The sequence below is a fragment of the Oryza sativa genome, chromosome 6 (genome assembly GCF_034140825.1).
Source record: "Oryza sativa Japonica Group chromosome 6, ASM3414082v1".
Classification (NCBI taxonomy): domain Eukaryota; kingdom Viridiplantae; phylum Streptophyta; class Magnoliopsida; order Poales; family Poaceae; genus Oryza; species Oryza sativa.
In genome coordinates, this window is record NC_089040.1 from 8,440,850 (window position 1) to 8,454,327 (window position 13,478).

The 13,478-nt window shown below is 43.5% G+C and overlaps 2 protein-coding genes across 2 annotated transcripts; both read left to right on the forward strand.

Moving 5' to 3' along the window:
• The first annotated feature begins 1,090 nt into the window (after positions 1–1,090).
• On the forward strand, positions 1,091–1,627 carry LOC107275562 (transcription factor MYB44). Its single transcript, XM_015786780.1, has one exon. It carries the CDS (start codon positions 1,091–1,093, stop codon positions 1,625–1,627), a length of 537 nt encoding a protein of 178 aa, XP_015642266.1.
• A 9,838-nt stretch (positions 1,628–11,465) lies between these two features.
• On the forward strand, positions 11,466–11,894 carry LOC107275396 (transcription factor MYB44). Its single transcript, XM_015786781.1, has one exon. The coding sequence runs from the start codon at positions 11,466–11,468 to the stop codon at positions 11,892–11,894; it is 429 nt and encodes a 142-aa protein (XP_015642267.1).
• Positions 11,895–13,478: the final 1,584 nt, after the last annotated feature.

Below are 13,478 nucleotides of genomic sequence, written 5' to 3' on the forward strand. Positions count from 1 at the left end.
ACTCGTAGATCCATCAAAGGAAAATATCTTTTGCTACAAAAGAGTCAGCCCCCCTTTTCTTTTAGGAAAAAGTACGAATTACACCCCCGAACTATCGCGGTCGTCCGAATTACCCCCTCCCCCCCGAACCACAAAACCGGACATTTTTCACCCCCAATTATGAATACCGGACGAATTAACCCATCGACTCGATCCGCGGTGGTTTTGGTCTACGTGACGTACATGTGGCAGTCCAGTCAGCATTCTATTTATAAAAAAAATTGTGGGACCCACCTGTCATACACAACTCTCACTTCTCTCTCTCACTTCTCTATCTCTCACTCTTCCTCTCTCTCTCACGGGGTCAACGGCGGCGGCGGACGGCGGCGTCGCGGCGACGGCCGAGTGGAGGCGGCGCACGGGGGCGGGCAGCGGACGGCGGCGTCGCGGCGACGGCCGAGCGGAGGAGGAGCGCTATATTATTTAATTTTAATCACATATATTATTTTAATTTTAATGACAAATGGGCCTGCATATATTATTTAATTTTAATCACATAAGCGCCACGTCAATGCCATGTGGGACGAAAACCAATTCAACACTGCCACGTGTGCGCCACGTCAGCGAAACAGCCCTCCAAAACCAACAAGAGAGTTAAATTGTACCGGTTTTGGTAGTTCGGGGGTCAAGATTTCTGATATTACGGTTGAGGGATACGATTTAGATTCGGTGGTCAGTTGAGGGAGTCAAAGTGATCTTATTCCCCCATTGCACACGCCCAGGCCGGCCCAAAACCAACGTAAGCCACACGAAAATCAAATCAGCGAATTAAGCAAAACTACTATGAACAATGCAAACCGAACCGAAACCTAATCGGACTCGCAGTGCGTGCCAGTGTAATCCGAAACGGATCAGAACCACGATCAATAGACGGTGTTTATTCTTTCTGAAAAAATGGAAAGGAAGCGAACGATCGAGGACTAGTAATCCGAATCGGAGCATGATCGAGTAGTGCGTCCATAAGTAGCAAGGCGCAGCGAGTGACTGGTTCTTCAATTCGTTCATCTACCCATACTTCAGCAGATACGATCGACGTCGCACGAGTCACGACATGGCCATGATGGAGCCCTCCTCCTCCTCCTCCTCCTCCACCGCTTCCGCCGTCACTCCGTCGTCCGCGCCGCCGAGCGGGAGGTGCTGCGTCGTCCTGCGCATCAAGCTCCCGGCGGCGTGGACGCCCGAGGAGGACGCCGCCCTGGAGCGCCTCGCCGTGGAGAACGGCTCCCGCCACTGGCGCCGCGTGGCGGCGCAGATGCCGCGCAAGCGCTCGCCCGTGCAGTGCCGCGACAGGTGGAGGGACCACCTCGCCCGCGACGTGTTCCACCGCCCCTACACCGCGGCCGACGACGACGAGCTCACCCGCCTCGTCCTGCGCCCCGGCGGAGGTGGCGACCGATGGAAGGACATCAGCAGAGCGGTGCACGGCCGCAGCTCGCGCTCCGTGAAGCGCCGGTGGATGGAGATCGGCACGAGCGATGAGCTCCTCAGGAAGTTGGCACCCCCGGTCATCGATGCTGTCTCCGGCCACGGTGGTGGACGCCGTCGTCTGATGCGGCCAAATCAAGCTTTTGGATGGCGCCGTTGCTAGCTAGGGCCAGTTCACTGACGGTCCATTATGACAAGGAATTATAATATATCGTTCATAAGTGATAATTGATGAATGTATGCTATATACCCCATTGACGTAACTATAAGTATAAGTGCACTTCAACAAATTAGTTGTTATAAATAATTTTGGAAAATAAATACATTTTTTGAATTAGTAAAGGTATCTCATGCAATTATAAACAATAGATGACGAAAACAAACCAGATGCTAAAATATAGATCTTTCTCAAAATATAAACAATGAGATGATACTATGAAAATTGTCATGGTCACATGTTTATTTAGCTATATATATTTTCAGTAATCAACCTCACTCATTTCTAAAGATTAAGCAGTACTGGTTAACACCATAAACAAAACCGTATCTATGCAAAACATAATGAAACTATTTATGGGAAGAAGTGAAGAACTATTTTCATCGTATCCATCTTCTCTTTGTTTCCTTGAAGGGCACCGAGCATGGATAACAGAGCTTGCTATGCTACCACAAGTATAGCAGGGGCACACATATGGTTAGGGTGAGGCAGGCCCAGTAGAGGCCACCATTGATAATAGTGCTTATCTTTCTACTTACTAATGTAATCGTCTTTGAGGGTCCCGATAGTGAACTAGGATTAATTAAAGTCGTGCTCCATACTAGCCGTGAGAGACACGACTATGTCTACCCATGCTTGAAGGAAATAGATAAATAAAATCTTGATGGTTCCACCCATTAGAGGGGGCATTCATGTCTATTTTTTAACGGTTTATCCTAATAACCAATAGAAGTTGTATTTTTAAGAATATTTATTCGTAGATTTAGAAATAAATGTTGACATATACATTTAGGTATAAAGTGGAAACGGATGTTTTACGTATAAATGTTGTATTAGACTTATTTTAGTGGTACAGATGAAGACCTATTTTTTAAAAACATATCTATCTTTTAAGAATAAGATAATAAGTAATGGTGATAATAGGAGAGTTTACATGTAACTTGTACAAAAGTGATTTTTGTTTGAATCTAAGAGACATTCTTATCATTTATATTAAAATCTATGGTCCATTTCACAACATAAATTTTTGTTATTATGAGGAAAAATCTATAATTTCTTATATGTATATGGTGTGACATGACTTAATTCTCTTAGCATTATTTTTACAAACAATTAAATAAAATACCCGCGCATCTGTGCGGACTTCCTTTCTAGTTACATTAACATGGGAACATGTCCATGGATGGCGTAGATCAATCAGAGTAGAGAGGAAAAATATACATGGGACACGCAAAGGAAAATACTTCTACTCCCTTCAGTCATAAATATATTTGGCATCTAGAATAATATTTGATAAACTTTATAATTTTGATAATTAGTAACTTCTAAAATGCACATTTTAAAAACATAAAAAATGTAAGTTTAGATGTGTCATAAAAAGTACTTTACATAAAACCGTAAATTTATTATTAAACTTATCCTAACCTTATAATATATAAACTTATGGTCAGAGTTGTATTTCTAAGACCATAAAAATAAATATAGCAAATATCATATACTTATTACCGGAGAGAGTAATAGTTGTTGCCATCCTTAGACCAGGATGAACATCATCTGTACGGACCAGGGCAATTTGTTTTGATCCAAATTAAATCACTGGAACTCGCGGATCCATCCAAGGGAAAAAGATCTTTTACATAAAGGTATATTTTTGCAATGGAATTGTTGACATCAGTAGCATAGGTATCGGATCTGATACCTTTGGAATATCATACATGATATTCATACATGATATTCTGTAGGTACTAGATCCAGTAGGTACTTATCATACTGACATTATCATGACGTCAGTTCGTCCATTAAAACGGTATACTGTTATGTAGTATTCTCTTCTTCCCAAATTGATTATCATATAAGTTTATACACCAATACCAAGGACAATTAAATCACATCAATCAAGACACCATGCACACATTCTCCCACAATGCATTCATCGATTAAAACCCTCATGCCAATTATACACCTTAGCATGCACACATTCTCACCCAAACTGAATTAATTATATTCTGATGAGAAATCCATGTCCATATAGTTATATGGTGATCAATTTGAGAAATTTTGGATTTTATTATATGATGATCAATTTGTGAATGAGGGAGTATTTTTGTAAAAAGAAAAATTTAGGCCTTTCTTTTTTAAACTTTGGACCAGTCCGGGTGTCTGAATCTCCCTTGCCCATTTATCTTAGCTTGTACTTCCTCCATCATATTTTAAGTGCAGTCATGAGTTTCCATGTACAACTTTAATTGTCCATCTTATTTGAAAATTTTTTTAAAAAAATAAAAAGCTAGAAGCCACGCATAAAGTATTATTTATGTTTTATCATCTAATAATAATACTAATCATAAAAAAATTCAAATAAAACGGACGATCAAAGTTGGATATGGAAACTTAGAATGGGACGGATGAAGTACATGTAGGTCCCTCTCTTTTGCTATTTGCACAAGCTGTTGGTTGCTTATTCTGCAAAAATATCCAATGTTTCTTTATTAGTTTTATAAATTTTTTTTATCAAAATATTCAAATTCGGTTGAAACTTTCTAAGTTGAGATCATAAAATAAAATGAAATTCAATATTCACCCTCCGATTTTCTTTCTTAAAAAAAAAAGAAAACACATCCGGTCCCAAAATAATTTCCCACGTCCAGGCTCAACAAACCATTAATGGGCCTTAACTTTCCTAGCTAGTCAAGTCAGTTGCGCTTCTATTGCACACGTCCAGGCCCAAAACCAACGTATAAGATCAAGTATAACAGTGTGCTATAAGCCTATTATAAACTTATGTGGAAGAGAGATGTAACAAAAAGTTAAGGGTGTTGGCTCTCATGCAAGAGCTAACTTAACACAAGCTCCAAGACAAATACAATTAATGTATAAGTGAGAGATAGAGAGATGAGAAGAAAATTATAGCCAACCTTATAGCTAATCTATTATTTGTACTGGGTTTAAGATTGGCTAATAGTAGGAACTGAAATCTATTATTATCCTTGCTCTAAGCCACACGAAAATCAATCAGCGAATTAAGAAGTACTATGAACAATCCAAACCTAACCGAAACCTAATCGGACTCGCAGTACGTACGTGCTAGTGTAATCCGAAACGGATCAGAACCAGGATCAATAGACGTGTTTATTCTTTCCGAAAAATGGAAAGGAAGCGAACGAGAACTAGTAATCTGAATCGGAGCATGATCGAGTAGTGCGTCCATAAGTAGCAAGGCGCAGCGAGTGACTGGTTCTTCAATTCGTTCATCCACCCGTAGTTCCACAGACACGATCGACAACGTCGCACGACATGGCCATGATGGAGCCCTCCTCCTCCTCCAATGCCGTCGCCGATGATCAATGTGCTTCCGCCGTCACTCCGTCGTCCGCGCCGCCGAGCGGGAGGTGCTGCGTCGTCCTGCGCATCAGGCTCCGGCCGGCGTGGACGCCCGAGGAGGACGCCGCCCTGGAGCGCCTCGCCGTGGAGAACGGCTCCCGCCACTGGCGCCGCGTGGCGGCGCAGATGCCGCGCAAGCGCTCGCCAGCGCAGTGCCGCGACAGGTGGAGGACCACCTCGCCCGCGACGTGTTCCACCGCCCCTTCACCGCGGCCGACGACGACGAGCTCACCCGCCTCGTCCTGCGCCCCGGCGGCGGCGGCGACCGATGGAAGGACATCAGCAGGGCGGTGCACGGCCGCAGCTCGCGCTCCGTGAAGCGCCGGTGGATGGAGATCGGCACGAGCGATGAGCTCCTCAGGAAGTTGTGGCACCCCCGGTCATCGATGCTGTCTCCGGCCACGGTGGTGGACGCCGTCCTTTGATGCGGCCAGCGGCCAAATTAAGCTTTTGGATGGCGCCGTAGCTAGCTAGGGCCAGTTCACTGACGGTCCATTATGACAAGAATTCTTTGCTAGTTCATCAGATTGTAATTTGTAAAGCTAGCTGCACTACTTCTCTTGTGTAATTGTTGAATTTGTTCATTTGATATTCGAAATAGCATATGTAATTGTAGTAGATCGATCCCTGCAGGATCATTTCCAATGTTTTTCAATGAACAAATGCGGTCTTTTGATCGTACATGTCTGTTACCAAATTAATGTACAACGTACTTATGGATCGAAATATTTGCATGGATAGTTTATATATTCTTGCAACAGTAGATCGAACTGATCAGGACGGACCTAGAAAATAGTCTCATTATAGGTGACTCTTCAAATACAATGGTGTCGATACATTACCTTGTGTAATTGTATGATCTGTTCGTTTGATATAAATTCAAAATAATCAGCATGTGTAAAGTCGAGTGTAACTGTAGTAGATCCCTGCAGGATCATTTCCAATGTTTTTAATGAACAAATATGGTCTTCTCAAAAAATAGGAAAGAAGCCTGCGAAGATACGCAGCCAACTTATTTATAAAAGATTGTTAAAAAAAGTCATACTTCACCATATTAATTATAAGAACAGCTTATTTATTATTTATAAAAATAATGCTAAATTATTTATAAAAATAATGCTAAAGAAATCCTATCTCGCTATATTAATTAATTATAAGGACAGTATAGATCGCCTTATAATTATATAAAAAATAAATATCTAGACCATAAATTTTGATATACCAAATGACAATAGTATCTTTCATATTCAAACAGAAATAACATTGTCCCGGATATATGTAAACTCGCATATCACCACTATTTACTATTTATTTTCGTTGTATTATAAGTTATGTGCCTTTTTAATAGATGGAATTACATCCATACAAGAAAGCAAACTTAGTATGTCATTAATACAACAAAAATATCACCTCTACTTCATACCAAATTGTTCATGTCTCACTTGTGTTTAAATATATGTATAAATATTTTGAAGTATGTAACATACTGAAAATTTGCTATTTTCTAAATATGCATCATGCTGATTCTTATATTTTTAATAACTTTCTAAACCTGAGAAATTACAATTAGAGGAACCTCCTAAAACTAACATGCATAAAATCCCCTTTTGGTATTTAAAATCTTTGTGGTTTTTATTCTAAAAATTGGTCTTGTTAAATTGAGGTATTCTCTTTAATTTGATTTTGCATCTTAAACCTTCTTTCGACCAAAATTTCTTTTATTCAAATTTAGTTTAAAAATCATTTTTACTTTTATGAATTGTGGTCCAAGAAATCCTCCAACACTACCTTTGAACCTAAATCGAAGCAATTCCAATCTTATTGGAATTAATTGACGACCCATCCTTTGATTTCAAACATATTCTTATTTATCGCCAAATATTCAAGTCCTCCTTTTGATCTGGCCACCAATTTAATCCCTGTGGCTTGATTCCCTCTTCGGCACAAGAATAGTATTATTACAAATATTGTGAATAATTGCTCTTGTGCTGAGAAAATAGACTTTATCCCTCCACCCCAAAATCCAAAACCTCATTTAGCCCATATCTAATTCTCTAAATTTCATACCACATATTTTGGGCTAAAATTTTATTTACTCTACTCCCTCCATATTCCCTCCACATACTCAAAAATATTCAAATCTAGAGCCATATTATTTATGGTATTGAATATTTTGAATTTCTATTCGAGTGCATTAAATAAACTCCCTCTCCAAAGTATTGCATTTGAACCAACTAGAGAAATATTTCTTTTGGAAATTATATTCAAATATAATTTCCTTCTAAACTCTCTCACTCAATTTTTCCTTCAAATTCAAACTATTCAAATCCTTTCCGAGACCTAGCTATCTAAATTCCCTTCAAACACAAATACTTCTCTAAATCCAATTTATTCAAACCCTCCTTTTGTTTTTGGGCCGAATTATTCTCCTTTCTTACTCGGCCCAGGCCGGCCCAGTTAGCTGAGCCGCCTCCTCTCTCCCTGTGGGCGCCGCCACCACCGAGCACCATGGCCGCGTGCGTGGCGCGCGTGTACGCGCCGCCGCCGCCGCTGCAGACTGCCGAGCTGACACGTCGTCACCGTGTTCCATCCCTTCTCCTCCACTGCCGCCCGACGTCAGCGCCATCTCACGCCGCCCGACGTCAGCAACCGTATACGCCAAGCCAAACCGACATGATCGACCAATCGGATGAAGGGCCGGCGCCGTCATTTTCTTCCTCACGTCGCCGTTGCCGTAATCCCCTTCGTCTCCTCCTCCGAAACCGCCTCTAACCACCGCCTTTCCTCGCCTATATATATAGCCAGAGAGACCCCGTTTCCTTCCCCATAGACGAGCTCCTCGAGTTCTCTCTCTCCTGGCCCTGTCCGACCATTGCCGCCACCACTCGATCTCCCTCACCGGTGCATTACAGACCAAACCCTCGCGCCACCGGGCTTGCCTCGACGAGATGAACCCATTTTTCTAGTTTCCCCTCTCCCTTAGCCATCCTATAAGCCACTATAGCCACTTCTTTTATCGACCGGAGCAAGCTCTTGCCGCCGCCGTTCCGGCCAACTCCTCATCTCCCTCTGCCGGAAACCACCCTCCCCAGATGCGCGTCGTCCGGGAACACATGTTGCCGCCGACGTCGCTGATCTCCGGCCACCAGAGCCCCAGCGCCCCTCCTCCCTCTCCTCTCTACCTGTTCGGCAAAAACAGGAACAGAAGAGGAAGAAACGAAGGAAGAAGAAGGAAAAGAAAAAGAAAAAGAAAGGCTGACAGGTGGGCCCATGAACAGTACATTTTCGTCTTTTCTAGATTTAATTCAAATTCCAATCTTTAGAAGCCCATATCTTCTAAACCGTAGATCCGATTTCAGTGAAACTTGGACCTAAATTTATCTAAATTCAAACCCCATCTTTTGACCCCAAATTTGCTATTTTATAATTTTATTTGAATTTATTCAAATATAGTTTGAACTTATATTTGCTTTTCGAATATTTCCGTTTATTTCCAAAATACCCTTTAGCCACTAAAAAGCCGCCGGTTGGAACTTTACGCCTTCCATGGGGACGCTCGCGGTTTACTATCCCCGACGTCGGACCGTTGGTTGTAAAGCCCAGCAAAACCTAAACCCAAGGTCGAAGTGCTGCTCCTGGCACCCCACGCCTCGATGCGTATAGTGGTCGGAGCTTCACTATTCCCTCGACCTCCACAGCACGCCGCACAGTTAGATTTTGGGCTCTGTGTGATCCTAGCCGCTCCGCCGCCACTCACGGTTGTCGGAGTAACACTTCCGCCCCACTAAACCCACACAAACCTCCTATTCCTCTAGCCGTTATGCTGTCTGTTGACACCGGCTAGAGAAGATACCAATTCTAGTCGTTATACTGTCCAACTCTAGCAGCGACTAGCAAACAACCAAACCCAGCTGATGCCTTCCTAATTAAATTCCAACCACCATCTAAATTCCATATCCACCTATCCACCATACTATTAGCTACCTAATCTTCTAGAACCTATACATAAAATATAGAACCTAGCCGATATGTTGCCCTACTCCACAATCGGCTTAAATATAACCAAACCCTAGGTATTATACTACCCAAACCTACCACCAGCCAATACTAGCCACATACTCACTTAACCAGTTATATCCCTTACTCTCTAAGCAACCAAGACCCACACATGAAATATAAATGACATGAGTTGCTTGATCCCCTCTCCACCTCAACCTCCAACCCTCTAGAACCTCCACATAAAATATTAACCCAATAATCCCTATACCCTTTAAAGGAGATAGATTATACCCTAAACCCTAGCCCTCTTAGCCGTTTATCGCTTTCTTGTTATTTTATGGCTTTTATTGAAATTGGCTCTTCCTCTTCTTCAGTAGAGCTTATTTTATTTTGGATGGCAACCTGTGGTATTTCAAGGATCGGATAATCAGGTTGTCTACTTTGGATTTATTTGCGTTGGAGCAAGGCAAGTTATTATTCTTCCTCTTTGAGCATAATTATCCTATATTCTTATATTTCTATTCTATGCATTAGTCATTCATGATTTTGAATGCATAACCTGAACATAGCAAACCAGATATGCTAGCTTTGCTTAGCCCTGCCTAATTAGACTGCGTAAAAATATAATGAACTTAGATTGGGACAGTACGTAGGAATTGGTTGATTTCCGGGTGGCTAGTACTGTCTCAGTCGATATAGTTATTACCAAGTACTTATGTCAAATGAACGAGTACGACCACAATTCTAGAATGGGGACAGACCTTGCAAAGTAGGTTGTCTAGCAAAGGTGGTACCTCTGTACAGTGGTTCTTATTTAAGTCCTCGCGCAGGATGCAAACTAATGCCGCGAAGGGCAAATATAACATTTACCGAGGCGCAGGTAAATAATTTGTTGAGCTCAAGTGTGTGTATATTGTGAAAACCTGGTTGAGATGACGGGGGTCTCTCAACCAGTTCTCTCTCTAAAAACCTCGGGAACGCCAGAACTCCTCTCGCTGCTGATAACGTTACGTTCAGAGCGCATGAGGATGAGAGTTCATGGAACAGGTGCCACTGATGTTAGTAACCGAAAAGCTTTGCCATGACTAAGCTAATGAATATTGGCATGTCATGGATTGCGGGTAAAACGTACATTTACTGCAATAAAATAAACATGAATCTATTCGAATAGCCGTGCTCACGGAATTGAGTATCGGGACTCATATGGTACTTTGGTTAGAAACCTAATTCAAGATTTTACTAAATGCTGCTGCATTTAAAATATCAGGCTTTCTATTTCTATATTCTCTGCCTTCTGCAAGTAATCGTAATCCTACTCAAATATTACCTTTTCATACATTCATTATTGAATATAATAGCTTGCTGAGTACGTTGTACTCACCCTTGCTTCAAGCCCCCTTTTTCCAGAGTTAAATTGAAGTTCTTGCCGAAGCCAGGAGTTCAATCATATAAGTTAGTCTTATTTCAACCTAGTTCTCAAATATAGATTAGTTAGATGGTTTAAGTCTATAGCAAAATATTAGAGTTGAGTTATTCTATAGCTTCTGCTGTAATAGTTAGCCACAATCTTGTAAATTCCCCTATTATTTTATGTAATAACATATCCTTTGGAGCCTTGCTCAAATGTACGCAATGAAGATCCAGATTGTTGAAGCTGTATCAATCTACTGATCCAGGGCTTGATACAGTTAAACATATCGGTTTCCGAATCTTTAGGTTTGGGAGCCGACAAAGTATTGCTCCTACCAATTCATGAAATAAAACCATTAAAATTATATATAAATGTCACTCTAATAGGTGAAGCCGACCGTAACCACCAAGGTTTTCTTCTCTTATGCCTTGAAACATGTGTCCTTTATCAACATAGTAGTGTGCTCCTCAAAATCAGCGTGAGCGCAATTTTAATGTCTAATTCATTATCAGCTAAAGAATTGCTTCGATAAGTAGGCTAGTTGAACTTTATTGCGAATAGTAGCCTCACACCGGGTTCATCTTTACTCAGTCTACTTAGTCATAAGCATGCCCTCGCCATTTTTACTGTAGCAGAGCATACATTCGGTTGGATGAAAAATACCCTTCTCTAAAAAATAAAAAAAAAACTGGGATCGAGAAAAACTCAGCGACCGGGCCACAAAATTAGTGCCTAAACATTATCTGAAAGAAAAGTAAGGAGTCATTTCTCAAATATTATCAATCGGCGAAGCAAAGCAAAAATATGAAAAACTGAATCCTAATCGGACTCGCAGTGCATAATGTGATTCTTTCTGAAAAAGGAAAGGAAGGAGGAGTACCAATCCGAGTCGGAGAATGAGTCTGCAGGTGTGCCGCTATAAGGAGCAACATGCATCGTGTCCTCGGTTCATTTCATTCATCCATACCCACGATTCGATTGACGCCGCACGCCATGGACATGGAGCTCTCCTCCTCCTCCTCTGCCGCCTCCGTCTTCGCTTCTTCATCTGCGACGTCGCCGCCGCTCGGGAGGTGCGTCGTCCGCATCAGGCTCCCGCCAGCGTGGACGCCCGAGTTGGACGCCGTCCTGGAGCGCCTCGCCATGGAGCACGGCTCCCGCCACTGGCGCCGCGTGGCGGCGCAGATGCCGCGCCACAGCAGCCGCCGCTCGCCCGCGCAGTGCCGCGACAGGTGGAGGGACCACCTCGCCCGCGACGTCTTCCACCGCCCTTTCACCGCCGACGACGACGCCGAGCTCGCCCTCCTCTGCCTGCGCCTCGACGACGGTCGCAGCTCGCGTGCCGTGAAGCGACGCTGGAGGGAGCTGCGCAAGAGCGACGCGTTCCTCGGCAAGCTGTGGCGTCGTCCCCTGTCGCATTGAGCAGCTTATGGATGCGTAGCGGCGTTGCCTCCACCAGCGACTACCGTCGACGCCGTGAGATCAGATCGACGCGCGCGCGCTAGGGTTCACCAACTTAGGCGTGGCAAGAGTTCTATTTTGCTAGTTAGTCACTAGTGTAGGCTGTAGCTGCTAGTTGTAGCACGTCGATCTCCTTTTGTAATTGCTGGTTTCGATTTGTTTAATGTTCGAAACTGATGGGTATTTGTGTTGCTAGTTCATCTTTTCCATCCTATCCCGTGTCCCGTGAGAGTAACATACTCATGTATTCATGTATTGTTGTTAGCAAATTGATGAGTAAACATAGTCATATTGATCAAAAGATTGATCTGCTTGGCCATGTACATTTACTAAAAAGGGTTCATTCGATCATTGCCACTGCAAATAGTCATTTCAGACAAATGTCATTACAATTCGTCTATTCATAACTGTGCTATTGAAATTTTACAAAATTAGAACCGTGCCACCGCCGTCACATTTCCAATCCATCTCCTTCCCTCGTCTTCTTCCTTCTTTCTTGCCATCTTGCGTTGTGAGTGATGGCGGTGGCTGAGCCCGTGACGATGACGCCGTGCTCGCCTACTTGCGCCCTCATTGCGCTGACCGCATGCATGTCCGCTGCGTGCTTGGCGACGCCACCAATGCGCCTAGTCCTCCGCCACGTCAGCCGCATACCCAGCGTATGCTGGGTGGCTCCACCCTCGCTGCGATGGCCGCGTACCCACCATCACCATCACAGCGCCCGCTCTACTTTGCAAGGAGTGCTCGTGCTCGGTGAAGAAGGGCTGCACGTCCTCCCCAAGCGTGCGCTCTAGGACAGTGGCAATGAGGTCCCGGGGTTGTGGATGACGACGACGAAGGGTGTCGCTCTGCTATGCGCCCACGCGCAAGAGGTCAACAAAGATGAGGTGCTCATGTGCCCAGCCGTGGATGAGGACGACGAGGGGCTGTGGGTGCTTCGCCGACGTTGCCCTTCTCCTTGCTCATGATGGAATCCCTCTCTCTGGTGTCGTGGTGTTCGCAGCTGCTGCTCCTCCCTCGCTCCCGCTCTTGCGCTTGGCAATGATAAGCCGTGCATGCTCCCCATCCTTGCACTCGAGAACATCAACGATGAGGGTTGTTGTGGCGTCCGTGGGCAAGCTCTGTGCTGCCCTCGTCCTAGATCTAGCATCGTCCCGCTGAGCACTGGGGAAGAGGTGGAGAGAGATGGGGAAGAGAGCATGAGGAGCTTGCTCTAGCATCGGCGCTGAGATGGGGAAGGAAGAAGATAAGGGAGGGAAAGAAAAGGTTGAATCTAATGGGTAGGTCCCACCAGCAGATGGGGAAGATGAAAAACATGACAACGATGTCATGGTTCTAATTTTGTAAAATTTCAGTGTCACGGATATGAATTAATTTTGTAAGGATTTATTTGAAATGGGATGGATCTAATTAACCCTAGGAAAAAAGTATGAATTACGCCCTGAATTATTATGTTAGTCTGATTTACCCCTTAACCTCGAATACCATACATTTTACAAACTATGCAAACTGGGCATATTACCTCCTAACTTAATCCGTAATGGT